This window comes from Bombus huntii, chromosome 11, assembly GCF_024542735.1.
Source record: "Bombus huntii isolate Logan2020A chromosome 11, iyBomHunt1.1, whole genome shotgun sequence".
NCBI lineage: Eukaryota > Metazoa > Arthropoda > Insecta > Hymenoptera > Apidae > Bombus > Bombus huntii.
This window is the reverse complement of record NC_066248.1, coordinates 3,655,002-3,670,109: the sequence shown is the minus strand read 5'-3', so window position 1 is coordinate 3,670,109 and position 15,108 is coordinate 3,655,002. Positions and strand designations below refer to the sequence as shown.

Below are 15,108 nucleotides of genomic sequence, written 5' to 3'. Positions count from 1 at the left end.
GTCGGTATCTCTATATTACCAAATCATTCGTCGGAAGAACAAAAACTTCTACGGTTTAACACGCTTTCCCTGCAACTGATAATAGCAAGTCCAATGTTCTTTGGCACGTTAAAAACCATATTCTTCAATTTAGTCCTCTTCCCCGCATCATTACTTTCACCGTATATATATATATATATATATATATATATATATATATATATATATATATAGCTAACGAACGATCTATCTACAAAATCCACGACGAACGTACCTTACTAACGATTAACGTATTACGATTAGGTAATTCTCTTCTCTATCTCCGTATCACTCTGCGATTTGTACAATTGTTTCAAGTCGGAAATCGTATTTCTCTTCTCATTCGATTGCGAACTTTGTCTTATCCTTTGTACGGTTTGAATTTTCGCGGGCGTCGACACGTTCTTCTCAACCGAAACGTCTCCCGTAGACGATCGATCCTCTGACGACTTGCCCATATCCTTGCTCCACTTGGTTAGCCATTCGCTGGCGACAGTCTGATAGAAACGAAAAAAAAAAAAAAAAAAAAAAACGGTCGTTACATTTTATTTTCATATTTCTGCGAAAGATAACGACCGAGTTGCATCGCGGTCGACAAGAACAAGCAATTAGCTAAAATTACGTTTTTGTCGTCGTTTGCTGGCGTAGCCACTGCATTCGACTTCTTCTCCGTCTTCTTCGATCTATCCAATTCCTTCTGTAATTTGCGCTCCAACTGGTACTTGGCCACTGCCTGAGCCAGCGATCCGAGCTCTCCTCTCATCGCCGCGCTGAACATCGCCTGTTTAGAACGCATCAACATCATCGCGATGCACGTTCGGCAAAGAAAACGCCGACTACGCGACTAGAAGATCGTTTCTACCAAGATACTCACGTCTCGACGTCTCTTCGAGCCGGCATTGCTAATGGGCTCGGTTTCCGTTTGCGGTCCCAACTCAAACAGCATCTGGAAGTCCGCGTGTTCGCCAAGCCGGAAACCAACGCCTATCCTCGAGTCGGTACCTGTCGCGAGAATCGACACAAGAAGAACAATTCCGGTTAATCGGGCGTACGATTCGGTTCGAACCGGTCGCGCACAGGCGCGTCTCGAAAAGGCGAAACACGCGCGACCAGTGAAAGTACCTCGCGCGTTCGCGTCACGCGACAAAACTTTTATTTTTTCATGCGTATCGAAGCATTGGATTTTGCCGTGGTATTTCGGTAAACTCTGACACGGACAATTACACGTTTACCGTTTTTACGCAATCACCGGTTGATTACCTTTCTTTATCGGTGGGATGTTGGAGTAGATGAGCGAAAGTATGGTGGGCAATTCCTCCGGAATAACGAGGCACGTTGCGTCTGAAAAGCAGTAACAACCGCGTTATCGTACAATTTCTTCCTTTACCCCAGCCTCGCAATCCAATTATTCTATAAGAATCCTTTCATAGCCGACCGTCTCGCTCGTAAAGACGTTTTTGCGCCAGTCAAGCGGACTATGATCGAGGATGTTTGCGACATTCGGGGCAATTGGACGTAAGTAGGCGAAGGACGCGGTACGTACGACACGCGTATACGTAGAAATCGACACTTACGTTCGCAAAGAAACAGCAGGATACACAGCTTCGCTAGGATGTCCTTCGTACTCCACATCGTTTACATCAAAAAACAGATCTTCCTCTCGTATACTCGCAGTGCGCGCGTAATCCTTGTTCGAGGGTGCGGATATCGATCGACTTTGCTGCCGCCGATCTTCTGTAATTAAAATCGTCGATCACGAACCATCCTGCCGATCTTTTTCGTCGCGCTTTGTATTCTTTACGCGACGAGACAAAACGCCAACAGCGCGCGAACAAACGTTAAACGTCGAGCGACGACGTTGCACGGATCTTCCCAGGCAAATGGAACGAGTTCGATATTCTTGTCGGAATACGCGTAATTGGAAATCGAAGAGAATCGAAGCAGCGGGGAAGAACGCGAAGACGTTGGCCGATTCAACGGTTCTCGAAGACCGCGAAAACGTTGTCCGACTAGACGCGCGATCGATGGTACTTACATGAAAGTGAAATCTAAACGTCGGTCTGGCAGGTAACACGACGTCGAGCCTGCGTACTCCAGCGAACGCGATAGAATGCAATCACGTTCCTTGGCAGCGCCGGTGCGAGAAAGAGCTCTCGAAAGAAGTGCTCGAGTGAAAGGAGACGTCGGACCGAGGATCGAGGTCACCGTGTCCGAACGACCGTCGATCGATCGGGGATGAACTCTCTCTCCGTTTCCTCGTTGTTTGCCCCTTCCTCCACGGGAGCGCGCCCGTTTGACTTTTCGGCGCGACGCGTCTCGTTTGTACCGAATTTTCTTACTCTTTTCGAGCACCGACCGATTCGACGAACGCCATTTTCCCAACTCGAACTTCGCTTTACGGAAATACGATGGATTTTTCAAGTTCGTTCGAACGGAAGGTAAAGTATGGAGTTCTCGAAACGGGTGCCTTTTTATTCAAATACCACGTTGCTCGGCCTTTTGCGCTACTCGCACGAGCTTCGTTACCGAGTAGCGACTATTCGCTTCTCCGATCCGCGAAACCTCCACCGACTCCGCGTGGCGTTACGCAAAATTATGTGAAAGATTCTCGCGAAATTGTCGTATCGCGTTAAACGGTAATTTTCGACGCGAAACGACGACGCGATAGATTCTCCAGAGGCAGGCGAAAGCCCGCAGCGACTCGAGATTCCCCATCGTTCGAGAATTTACCCGGAAAAGCATGGAAATTATATATTCGCTGGAAAGTGAAACTACCTGGTGGATCGGTGTCATTTTCAATGGCAGCTATAGAAACGACCATCCTGTTCCTCGTATTCGCTCGACCACCTTTTCGTCGAATACCATCCGAAATAGCGAACCACCGTCCCCCTACCTTTTTCGCCTTATCCGTCGTGTCACACGGTCCGGCATTCTCTCGTCGAGCGAGATATCGATGAATTTTACGCAATCCGATTGCGCAATGCGCCAGAGGTACGTTTCATCGAAGAACAGCGACATTGAGACTGGCGCGCAATAATCTCGTAATATCGATCCGTACGTACGATTATCGAAGCTTTTGGTTTTCTCGAAATCGACAGCGTATAGACGAAAGACTTGGACAAAGGCTGACCGTAAACAGCAGACAGGCGACGTTGGCTTCGGGGTTTTCAGTTATAGGGTAACACTGTTAGCGCGCGGATCTGCACCAGCTCGAACTATATTCCTACTCGTACTTACACTTCTGTATTAAAATATATTTTCTACCTTACGATTTATCCACGCGTTTCTCTCTTTATACATCCAATAACCTCGACAATACGAATATCCGTGTGCGCGGGAAAAAGCATCGCTTCGGTGTAGCGACGCGACCGGTTGAACTTTACTCGACGATCGTATACACGGAACAAGAGTAAAGAATCGTTTGGAAAAACTTTGAAAAAAGAAGAATCTTCGTCTCTTCGAGCGACGTTGCTCTCGACGATTTGTCGTATTTCGATGGTCGGCGAGGTAAACGAGCGATCGTTGCGCAGCCCGTAACGATCGAGCGACGTACCTGTGAAACTTTCTGTTCCACTATATACAGGTGTTTTAAGTCGCTCGTACCATTACCACGAGCCACTCGTTATCACGGAGAACAGTTTGTCAAACAGCGGATAATTTGTTGTCAGAAGGAAACGCGTGTGCGAGAACGATCTATCAACGTTCCTTCCGTCGCAATTTACGTGGCGCGTAAATCGATTTATTCGACGCGGCGTTCGAATCAGTGGATCGAGTTCTAATTTTTCAGGAGACCGTGAACGCTCGTTCGAGCTTACCGTACAATGCAAACGCGTACGTACGACGTAATACGTACGCAACGGACGACGTTCTGTTGAAAAATATGCACGATGGCATTGTCTATGGGCGCGCTCTATCATCGGTCCTGTTGATAGGCAAGGCGAACACAGGCGCGATAGCGCGCGCGTTATCAGTCGTAACCCACAGTTTCCTCGTTGAGCGTTCAGGTTTGCCCGCGCATAACGGCGTGTTACGGTAAAATGCCAACCAAGAATCGAATTCTTTCCGTGCTTTTCGCACGATCGAGTCTTATTTAGAAAACTGTGGCGAGAAAATCTGGACAGGACGGTTCGTATAGTGTTCGTAAATTCATTGGTTCCGAGCGATTCGTAAGGACACGTAACGATTACGTAAATCGTGTATTTAGACGAAAAATTAGCCGGTGAGTCCGTGAAATCGTCTTGGTGACTCGGACGTTGGCGCGTTTAAAATCGTTCGACTTGGAGGAACTCGCACGAGGATCGCGTACAGCGCCGAGAGTCGACCAGCGATCGAATGGTCGATCGAATCGAGATCGAATCGATCGTTTTCCCATTGCTCGTACATTTTGTATGCGTTAACGTAAGTCGCGCACCGGCGGCTACCGGCCGCGGTCGCGGCGGAGGTAGGTAGAGTAGAGTCGTCGAAGCTGGGGAGAGGGGCGCGTAGATAGCGCGTTACTCGTTCTTCCTTCTATGCAGCCGCGTACTTACGTTCGTCGTTCACCGGTAGTTGACGATCGCGCACCAAGTCACCGCGATCGATCCGTTCTTTCGGTCTGTTTCGTCGTCGTTTCGTCGTCGTTTCGTCGTCGTTTCGTCGACGACTCGCGAATGCCGTCCGATCGCGCGAAACCGCGAAACATCCTCTCGTCGTGGCACGCTGTCTTGGCCGAGTGAGTATCGTCCCGAGGAATTTGTCGAGAAACTCGGCGATTTTAACTTTTATCGCGATGACGCGCGAACGTTCGGCTTCGCTTCGATCGAGCGTTCTTACGTTCGACGGGAAGGATACGTAATATCCGGGAGGAAGGAGAACATGGAACCGCCGACAACGTTCCTCGCGACGTTGCTCGGCTGAAACGTTGACTCGAGACAAACGCTCAATTCGCCCGGTATACGCCATGTACCTGTACGCGGTTTTCTCGCACGGTGCGCACGGTGTGCGTGAGTTTCCTCCGACCGGCGCTTTATCCCGGCACGCGAGTGCAACTCGAATAAAGAGGAAAAAGATCGAAGCGACGGTGGCTGCATTCGGCTCGACGTGCTCCTCCACGTCGGAAGCTTCCTCTCGTTTTTCTGCAGCGGTTAGAAACGAGCGCGAAAAGCACAAGTGTTCTCTGCGCGCATTTAACGCGACTTCTTTCTCCTCTTTCCACCGACGCGAGAATTGCGCGACAGATGTACGCAACGTGACGCGACACGCGAGTAATTTTCCTGCTCTCCGCGTCCACCGCCAGAAACACACCGTCTCGGATAAACGTTTGGGAATAATTTCGGTAACGTAGTGAACCGCATCGGGACCAAGTAAACCGTAAAACGGTGAAACTAGAAAGCCGACTAACCGGCGTTTCCGATCGATCGTCGATCGTTTCCTTTTGACATCGATCCGTAGTAATCTTGCAACGTTTCTAGTGAATGGTGCACGGTGACCTTTTTGGCCCATGGGGCCGAATTCTTATCGTCGTAGTGGCAGCGCTGGCCATCGTCCTTCTCTTGCTCGTGATCGCCTGTTTTCTCACGCCAGGATGCCTTGGATACGAATGCGTGAAAAGAAGTAAGCCCTGCCGTTTACGCCCACACACGTATCGCGCGTTATCATCACAAGCATCGCCATTCGTACGAGCTTTTGAGAACGTTCGCTCGATCCATACGCTCGAGTATCGCGCTCCCGATTAAAGCGACGAGTCGCAAAGTTTCTTAAATTCCACTTAAGGGCTGCTCGTTTGGAAGTTGCGACGAAAAGTTTGCGTCGACGATTGCTCGCTTCGTCGCTGCGGTGGAGCTACTCGAATACCGACTGCTATACCGAATATTCGTTCGTCGAAATTTATCAGTTTATTAGAGCGTATTTTATTTTCGCCACGCGTTCCATCTGCGATCGGAACGTCGATCTACGGAAGCGACGTGGCCGTCCGTGGCCGTCCGTGGCCGGCTGATCGTTTACTTTGTCGCACGAATACGCCGAGTTTACGAAACGAGGATGTAGCGCGACACAGCGCGTCGTTTCGTCGGCTGTCCGAACTCGCGGCCAGGCAATTGGTGTCGGTGCTTAGCGTTGATTAAACGTCTGGCGACTAAGCCAAGCCACCGGTATTTCATTTTCTCTGCACGTCCGCGAGCTCTGCTTCCGCGCACACGTGCTTGTACATGAAACGCGTGCCGGGAAAAATAATCGCGCGTACGCCTCGCTTTTGATACCTTTCGAGCCAAAGGGCCTTCGAGCCTCGGCTCGATGATACGCCGACGATCGCTCGGTTTACCGGATGCTCGCGTTTGTCCACTCGCGGAACGCTGCTCGACGCGTTTCAATTGCTATGTGGAACGGAGATTCTTCGCACGCGTTTACGTAAAAACTAAAATGACAAGAACGCACGGATCGGTCGCGAAACTTGTCGTAGATCGTTTCTCCTGCGTTCGTTTTTATTATAGCGTTCGCTTCAGCTCGTACGTGTCGCCACGCCGATTATAAAATTATTCGTCTGTATGCGGAGCGCGATTCCTTTATTCCAAGCGACATTTGTCCAACGAAGAACAGGCTATTTGGCTGAAAGGAAGGAAGCTTAAATTCCTGCATGGTGAATCGCGAATCTTGTGTGTACGCGGCGGTTGATACATTACGCCATTGTTCGCACAGTTATATTTATACACACATGCAAACGACGACGTTTCCTTCGTTTCCTCCGCGACGTTACGTAATTAGGTATGTCATCCTGCAAACTAACTGCACACAGGTCTTCGATAGCGCCGCTACGAAAACGCCCATCCACCGGGCAACGCAAGAATTCGATAAATTCCGTTATCGGACGTGTATCTTTTCTTCCTCCGACAAAGAGTGTCGCGTCACCTAAATCGTGGTTACAAGTTCGATGAACTTGCCAATTAAAAATGTCGATCACTCCGCTTTTTAATCGCAAAATTAACCAGCTTTTACCTTTCACACGCGTTTATTCACCATGTTAAACGTTTCGAATCCTAGAATGCCGGTTGTTCAAACGTTTTAGAAATCGGCACTCGGCTCGCTACGTCTACCAAAGCGCAATTAGCGGCGAGCAATCGCGGCTGTTTACAAATTGCATAATCAAAGCCGAGAATAATTCTTTTCAGAGAGAGAAGCAAAAAGTGTGCCGTTGCGTGTCAAGAGCAAACAGAATGAAAACGTCAAGTTGAACGACGTCAGCTACAGGTCATGGAGATTGGGTAGCCTGTACGAAGGCAGCAGCAACGGTACCTTTCGATCGCTTTTCTTATCCGTTTCCTCTATCAGTCTGTTGTGTCCGATGCTTGCCTCCTCTTCGTCTTCTTTTTCCTTCAACCTGGCTAACAACGAGTTGATCAATTTTCGCGCAGGTACGATCGACGAGAACGCCAGCCCGATCGAGGGCAATTCCTGGAATTCCAACAACGCTCAATTCGGTTGCACCGATACCTCGTCCACCCTGGTGAGCTCCGTTAACCGTGCCGATTTTCATTTTAATTGGCCGAGATCGTGCTGCCTTGTTGATCCATTGGCGCGTGTTACGTTGCAGAATTTGGTGCAAAAGGACAAGCAGAAAGCCGAGAGGAAGCAAAAGGAATTCCCGACGGAACTGACGATAAGCCTGCAGTACTTGCCGCCCTGCGACGAAACTATCACCGGGAAACTCGTTATTGGTATCGAGGTATTAAACGCTTTCCTTTCATCCGATCCTCCTTTGTGCCTACTTTCTCGTCAGAATGGAAATCGAGTTATGAATCTCTAAGGACTCGCGACGTTCAACGGCCTCGGGTTCGTTTCGTTTCACTTCGCCAACGTTGCTCGATATTTCGTCAGCTGTGCCTATACGTACAGTTCTCAAGGCCGTGTTAACAACGAACGACGTAACGAATTTCTAGCGCGACAGACAAAACGCACGGTAGCTCGATTCGTATCGAAAGAAAGGCGGGTAATCGCGAGATCGATCGACTCGCAACATCTTCTCGAACGAAAGAAGAAATTATTTAAGCGTTGCACTGCGTGCAGGCGTTATCCGGCCTTCCTCCGAAGCAATACAACTGCACCTTGGAACCGTACGTGGCTCTGAACATAACGAAACAATCGTGGAATCACAGGAACCGACAGAAATTACACAGTTTCCGCACGAGGGGTGTCAGGCACACGGCGAGCCCCGTTTTCAAGGAAACGTTCGTCGTGGCGAACGTAAAGCCTCACGAAGTTAAGGTACGTACGTTTTTATCGCGCCAATCCTATCGTTGTTTTAACTCAAGGTTAAAAAACACGTCACTCGTCAAACGCATCTACCGTGAAACTCGCTCGAACAAAGTATATTTTACATAACGAACGAACGTTTAAACAAACGTATCGACGTCGAATACGTAATTTTGCGCGAAGAAAACGGACTACGAAGATCGAACGCGTTTCTCTATTTCTCTGGAAGTGTTCGCTGCGTTCGCCGCGTAACACGATCGTTTTTTCCTTTTTAGGAATGGATTCTCGATTTTGCGGCGTACGATCGCGACAGATACGCCAACGACACGGAGCTGAGCACGCTGAGGGTGTCGCTGAAGGAGGCGAAGCACGTTCTACAGAGTCCAGAGATTCACATGTTCAACTTCAGAATGAAGCAGTCCAATTTGGTACTGGCGTAAAATATATCAAACGTTACGATTCTACCTCCTTCGATTCCTCTTCGCTTACACCACGTTCTTTGTTACATGTTGCAGGCGCTTGGGAACATTTTATTAGCTATTAGTTATTTACCCACAGCGCAGAGACTGACTATAAACGTAATGAAAGTACGCGACGTGAAGTTTACGCCACCGGTGTCGTGTTTAAACGACTTTAGTAAGCGCCGCACGTAAACTTACTCGCATCTTCGTTTTTCTTCGTGCTTTGTTATCGCTGCTCGTTGTTTCCAGGTTTTTACGTCAGGATATTGATGCTCAATGGAAGGACAGGCCAACGAATGAAAAAGAAGAAGACCCGATTCGTCGTTGCGAATTCGCACTCGGAGTTCAACGAAACACTGACGTTCGACGTATCGTACAATCAATTGGACATAGTGCAGTTTCTCGTGATATTGCGCGGCAAAGTGCGTATCAATTTTGATACATTTTACGAATGAAATGTCGCGTGACTGGGAAATATTTTAGGCTGCGCCTGCCGAACCTGTTGCCAGCACCGTAGAGCATCCGAGCGACAGCGAGGATTCGATAACGTCGGTTCAAAAGTCGAAGGACACTTCCATCGGTAAAGTTGCGCTTGGAAAGGGAGTCAGAGGGTCGACAGAAAGGCTACACTGGTTCTCCGTGCTTCAAAATCCTAGAAAGCTAGTTACCGTATGGCACGTATTGAAATAACGACCGAGGGACAACAACGGTAATACGGAAAGTGGATAATCCAACGTTATTGCTCAAACTGTCTATAAACGTGCATACTGCTGTTACTATTTCAAGAAATTTGATAACGCGATACGAAAGTATATTTGCACGACCGTTCTATGCGTTTACCTTCAAGTGACGCAAAGGGACGATGTTCTGATATCGTATCTTCCTATAAACGTTTCCCCCAAGTCAGAGACAAAGACGCTTGCGTTAAATAGTTAAACGGTTAAGCAGTGCCATAGTCGGTAGACGACTAAAGTTTGCAGATTTATGTCGAAAACAAGAATCACGTAGAGATACTTTGTTCAATCAGTTTATTCGAAACTACCTGAATTTTCGATCTTTTATTATCTCCTTTTTGTTTTTCGGAGATGTAAATTCTTAGCGCTCGAGTAATATTCATCGGTTTCCGTAGATATAGTATATTTTGGGCAATAACGTTATATCGTACGTTATACGTATATACACGTAAACGTGTAAAACGTACTTCTATATTTATTTTGCAATTTCATAATATATACGATAAATACATATACGTTTTAAAAGTGCAACCAAAGATCGCGAAAATTGTAAATGTTATAAATATTTGTTAATATATCGAATCTTATTTAAAATGTAACGAAATAAATAGTACTAGATATGTTCATAACCGTTACACGTTTTCCGTGATTATCGGTTAAACCGTCTTTTTCGATTTCCACTTAATCGCGTAAGAAAATAGAAAAAGAAAAGAACGCGTTTGAAATATGGCGGGTTTGGAGAGCGAGCGTTGCAAAGTTCCGGTGTCGCCGACAGAGGGCGGTAGCGTCGCTTCGGTCTCGTAGCAACGTCGAAGAGAGGGGTGCCCGGCCAGTCAGCTTCAGTCTGTTTCGTGACTTGTGAGTGTGTTGTGTTCGTCCTCGTCGTATTCACATTATTCGGTTATCCCTTTATACGTCGCGAGTTTAGTTACATTACCTGAGAGAAGTGTGTCGTGTACGAGGAGGCGGACGTTCGCCGAACGGTGAGTAACCGATTTGTTCTATCGACATCCTGCTCGATTTCCTGCGAGTCAGAGAGCGTTACGTTGGAAATGTAACCTCCAAAGGCGCTCCCGGGGTCCTTCCACGTAGAACGATATTTAACGCGGCTATCTTTCTCGGATCGTATTGTACGCGTCGCTATCGTACGAAACACGGTATCGACGATTTAACGCCGCGATTGGAAAACGAGCAGCCGGCTTCGCCAGTCGCGAAATCCATGTTTGAAAAGAACGAAGTATCGAAACCGCTTCTCGCGGTAATGTCAACCGTTTTTGAATATCGTCCAATAGCAACGCTCGGATTCTCCGTTCGAGATGCTTGAAAACTCCTCGAAGGCCACCGATTTCCCGAAAGCCGAAGCCTCTCGCGATCGAGTCGTCGACGCAACATTTTGATAACATCGTTTGCGAGTAAATTGCGCAAAGATTTCCATAGTTCCGTTGAAATCATCCGGTGTTGGAATTCTCCGTTCACGTGCTCTGCTGTCAAGCTACACAGAAAAAACGAACATGTCGACTACCTGTGCACTTCGATCCCCAACGAATCGAGTTTGTTCCGAGCGTCCGTTGGCCACGTCGCCACCCCTCTCTGTCCGTTTCGCTCCGACCAAAATGATTTTAACGACTCGCCCCGAGCTTAAGGTATCTCCGTTCAGTTCTCTTCGAAATCTGTCTTCTCTTACCTATCCGCTCCTCGCCATTACGTTAGGTTAAGTCGCGATTCTCCCTTCTTTTGAAAAGAGGTTTCATGGCGCAGCCTTTCGCATCGCGATATCCCGTATACTTTCGCGGTAATCTCGATCAAGCATCTAAGATCGCTGTCGGTAATGAGACAATACAGTGGCAAGGAAAGTTACAAAATAATCGGATGCCGTTATCGAGAATGCGTGGGCAATTAACGCGTTTCCGAACGGTTAGTACGTAACGTGCGCCAGGTTGTCGCAACGGTTCACGCGTATGGTGTCGCAGATGCGTTATGCGTTCGATTACGCGGGAGCTCCGTCAGCCGATCACCGTTTCCAAATTATGCGTCTACGCACATACGTGTATATCTGTAAGTAAATAGCCACGAGCGTTCTCTCATATATCCTGTCATCGGCGAATAGAACATCGTACGTTGTTTTTTCGAGCGCACCACGATACGGCTGAAAGTATTATCGATCATCGAGAAGAAAATTCAGTTGAAAAACAAAAGACGCGCACGCACCCGTGCCTTGATTGCTCGTAAATTTCGATCGCCGGTATAGCGAGATTGGAATTTAATTCGATTCCGTTTCTTTCTGTATTTTTTTCCCCCTCCGAGACGAACGAACGTTGGTTTTTGCGTTCTGCTCTTGTTTATTTACCTCGGGACGCTATCTGCCGCCGGCTTCGGTTCGTTTCTTCGGAAGCAAATTTGAGACGACGGCGATCGCGTGCGATCGGTCATTTCGTATCGTGCCTTTCGGTTACGTTACGCGAAAACGACGTAAACGCGTCGCATGGCAACGGTACGCGGGACACTTTTGACAGGTTAGCGGTTCTTCCATCTCCGCGAAAGACCGTCGTTGGCTTTGTTGACGTATCACGCGAAGGACGTCCCGCGGCTGTAGCAAAAAAAGAGCAGAGGGAAAAAAAAGGTAGCGTGTAGCTTCCCGTGCATCCTGCAAATACGTACGTATCGGTAGGAGTCGCGGTGTCCGACGAGGATCGTCTATGATTCGATTTAACGACGCGACGCTGGTGTGTACCGGCTATTATCGGCGCCGAGGAATGTCGACTAGGTAACTCGATCTTGCGCTTATTATCGATATCCCAACGTGGTACATGTTCAAACGACTATACCTACATCGTGCACCGTTTGACGACACCGCGGCAAATTTGTACTCGTCGCGGGTGCCACACATGCAACCTGTAAATTGCAGGAAGCAAGTATGTACATTTAGCGCGGCGAGTAAGCGCGAAGAAATATCGTATCAACGCGCGTTTCGCTAACGTTGCCGTCGGTATACCGGTTTACCCGTCGCATTTAGAAGCTCCTGCGGAACAATATATTTATCATCGTGCTTTCGTCAACGCGCGTCTCCTAATCAATTCTCGCACCTAACGACATTGTATAACAAGTAAACGAATACGCAGCTGTTAGCGTTAATAACGAAGCTGTTCTCGTCAAATTTATTCGAAACACTCGCCACCCACAATAAGCACGCTTTGCGGTTAAACGTACGTACGATATATGTAGAGATATCGTTCCTGTACTTCGTTTGCCGCGCTTGCCATGTTTTTATCATCGAACCGTCCATTTCTAAGTCGGATTTCCGTCCATTTTTGTACAGTTTAAAACACGAAACCAGTTCGTTAGCAAGCTTTTTTTTTACGCAACCATCGACGAATTAACGGTAACGAACTTTCTAAGAAATTGCCGAGCTGACTGCAGCTTGTTCCAGAAACAAAACCAAACGAAACGAAACTTTGTTACTGGAAGAAGGGGGTCGGGAAAAAACTGGTCGGCGGGCAATTTGATAGAGCGAACCGTAGCGAGAGACGCGCGTTGCCCGGCGGTGCGGGCTGCTCGATTTCCCACAGGTTTTTTTTAGAGTCGATGCGCATTTTTTTTTTTTTTTCGACCGACGAGCTACGCCATGCGACACGCGGCCCTGGCTCATTGTCATGCAAATGATTTTTGCGCAACGACGAAAGAGGCTAGCGACGTGGACGTGCTCGATCTACGTACACGTGCATGGGAAAAAGATTCCGGAACGTCCACGCGTCTCTCCCAACCCTTTCTCCGCGTATTTGGGTTCTTGTCTTCTCGCCTGTTCCTCGCCGCTTTCCTTTTCCTATCGCCGCTCGTATCCCGACTCTTCCTCGTCTCTTCTCTCGCGTCGCTGTCTCGATATTTTAGTTGGTATTTTTTAGTAATTTCCACGAGTCAAACGCCCTCGTCTTTTACAATAGTATCACGGAAAACTGCGATATAAAGAAAACTCTCTTTCCATGCGAAAAGCTTTCGCAGGATATTTCAAGTGGCATCGGGTAATTGTCGCGTTTACTCGATCGATGGTGTATTTTCGATCAGTCGCGGAGGGGACGCGATCGCGAGGAAGCTCGTCAACGGGAGTCGTAAATTCCAGTTACGATTATAATAATCGACACCACGAACGGATCGATCCCCTTATTTCTTTTGGGATAATTGGGGTGATTGATGTGGTATAACACTGCGATTAACAGGTTGTAAATTCTACAAGGGGGTTGGTACAAACGGAAAGGGAAGTGGAAAATATAGAATAAAAATTTGTCGTTCGAGGCTTTGTTTTCGAGAAAATCGACTTTGAATTTTCGCTCGGTACGCGTGCACTTGATCGCGTCTCGTTATAACGGATCTCACTGTAGATCGTTTTTATTTTATATTTTCGACTTCTTTTTTCGCGTAGAATCACCCCCTTTCCGCTTGTACCACCAGTTACCGACCACCCTGTATATTTCCAACAACTTAATACAATGATGAGTTTCGCCGTTACGTGTGATACAAATATCGCAGACGATTGTTTGACGGACAAAGACCCGATAGAATACGTTGACTGATCTGTAGGCGAGATCAAGCACGAGTAGATACGTCGATGACTTGGCAGTTGTCGACTCGATGCCAGAGTATTGACTGAACTAATCTCGTAGAAACAGTCGAGTAGACTCTCCTTGTGTCGTAGAAGAAGAAGTTGGCTCTCCTGGTGTAATAGAAGAAGCGAAGTCCGTTATTACGGAGGAAAACTCGGCGTGGCTGTGCCTTTTCAACTAAGAACGCGTCAGGAAAGCGAGGGTAACGGTCCGCGATGGCCATTGGTTATGACCCACGCTGTCGACGTGGCTCGTGGGTGACCTTGTTCATGGGAAAAACCTGCTTTTCCTTTAGACAAATATCCGCTTTCTCCGTAATTTCTAAGAACGTGCGATAAACCCAAGGGCTGTTTTAAGGACCATCCGAAAATACTGGCAGGGTTGGAGTTTAAGTTAAAAGGATTCTGTTTATGACGGTTCCTTAGGTCTATCGAGGGTCTGCGTAACGACACGCGGACCCTTGACGCCCAAGGACGTCGCATGGACCGTCTCACGCGACGTAACAGATGGTGTTACGATCTATCGGCTTGGCAACTAAGTGATTGCGAATTTTGTCATTAGGTGGTATTGGCAAAATCCGCAATCACTTAGTTGCCAACGCGATATTTTACCATTCGATTATAGTCACGCGTTATCGAAATATCGCCAGTCTCGTTTATACCTGCGACCGTGGAAACGCGTATCTTAAACTCGTAGCCAATTGCTCGGCAATTACTCGCGACGAATAAATCGATGCAAAGTGCAACGACGCTTATAGCGGAGCTCGAAGGAAGAGAAGAGAAAGACGAGAAACGAAATCGAGTCGCCTCGCTACTACGATTCCTCGATTCGACAGACGAGGTGGAAGTTGGAAAATCGGGAAGGAAAAGTTTCCAACGTGGACGAAAATCCGTCGAATCGAAAAGTTCGACTCGAAGCGAAGCGTAACTTTTCAATTTCTATGTGAAAGTTGCCGGATCCTCCGCCGCTGCCGCAACAAAGTCGCGCAGCTTGTTGAATTAAAAAAGTTGTCGCTTGCCATTATCCTACGCGTTGTCTCGAACGTTTATCGAACGCGTGCCACGAAGAAACTCGAAC

The 15,108-nt window shown here is 47.8% G+C and overlaps 3 protein-coding genes across 7 annotated transcripts in view; 2 read left to right on the top strand and 1 right to left on the bottom strand.

Annotated features, from left to right (window-relative positions):
• Positions 1 to 190: 190 nt before the first annotated feature.
• LOC126870920 (uncharacterized) lies at positions 191 to 3,839 on the bottom strand. The gene is made up of 6 exons (XM_050629114.1): positions 2,054 to 3,839; positions 1,593 to 1,752; positions 1,279 to 1,359; positions 893 to 1,020; positions 641 to 799; positions 191 to 515 (listed from the first exon to the last, which is right to left on the bottom strand). Exons 2-6 carry the CDS (start codon positions 1,648 to 1,650, stop codon positions 279 to 281), a joined length of 663 nt encoding a protein of 220 aa, XP_050485071.1. The 5' UTR covers positions 1,651 to 1,752; positions 2,054 to 3,839; the 3' UTR covers positions 191 to 278.
• Positions 3,840 to 3,997: 158 nt separating this feature from the next.
• On the top strand, positions 3,998 to 10,065 carry LOC126870929 (synaptotagmin-1-like). Its single transcript, XM_050629125.1, has 10 exons — positions 3,998 to 4,143; positions 5,469 to 5,610; positions 7,161 to 7,280; positions 7,404 to 7,495; positions 7,583 to 7,714; positions 8,056 to 8,253; positions 8,517 to 8,669; positions 8,757 to 8,877; positions 8,952 to 9,124; positions 9,186 to 10,065. Exons 2-10 carry the CDS (start codon positions 5,472 to 5,474, stop codon positions 9,390 to 9,392), a joined length of 1,335 nt encoding a protein of 444 aa, XP_050485082.1. The 5' UTR covers positions 3,998 to 4,143; positions 5,469 to 5,471; the 3' UTR covers positions 9,393 to 10,065.
• Positions 10,066 to 10,254: 189 nt separating this feature from the next.
• Positions 10,255 to 15,108, top strand: part of LOC126870893 (mitogen-activated protein kinase-binding protein 1) — an 81,271-nt gene continuing 76,417 nt past the window's right edge. For all 5 annotated transcript variants that reach the window (XM_050629047.1, XM_050629049.1, XM_050629045.1 and 2 more), the window contains exon 1: positions 10,255 to 10,419. The gene's annotated coding sequence lies outside the window, so the exon portion shown is untranslated. The remainder of the gene's footprint in view (positions 10,420 to 15,108) is intronic.

Excerpts from the sequence above, each read along its gene's own strand:
- LOC126870920 (XM_050629114.1), bottom strand. The coding sequence starts at position 1,650 with ATGTGGAGTACGAAGGACATCCTAGCGAAGCTGTGTATCCTGCTGTTT. Across the intron at positions 1,360-1,592 it reads CCTGCTGTTTCTTTGCGAAC|ACGCAACGTGCCTCGTTATT; the intron begins GTAAGTGTCGAT and ends ACTGCTTTTCAG. Across the intron at positions 516-640 it reads CAGCAAACGACGACAAAAAC|ACTGTCGCCAGCGAATGGCT; the intron begins GTAATTTTAGCT and ends CGTTTCTATCAG.
- LOC126870929 (XM_050629125.1), top strand. The coding sequence starts at position 5,472 with ATGGTGCACGGTGACCTTTTTGGCCCATGGGGCCGAATTCTTATCGTC. Across the intron at positions 7,281-7,403 it reads GTACGAAGGCAGCAGCAACG|GTACGATCGACGAGAACGCC; the intron begins GTACCTTTCGAT and ends ATTTTCGCGCAG. Across the intron at positions 8,670-8,756 it reads GAATGAAGCAGTCCAATTTG|GCGCTTGGGAACATTTTATT; the intron begins GTACTGGCGTAA and ends TACATGTTGCAG.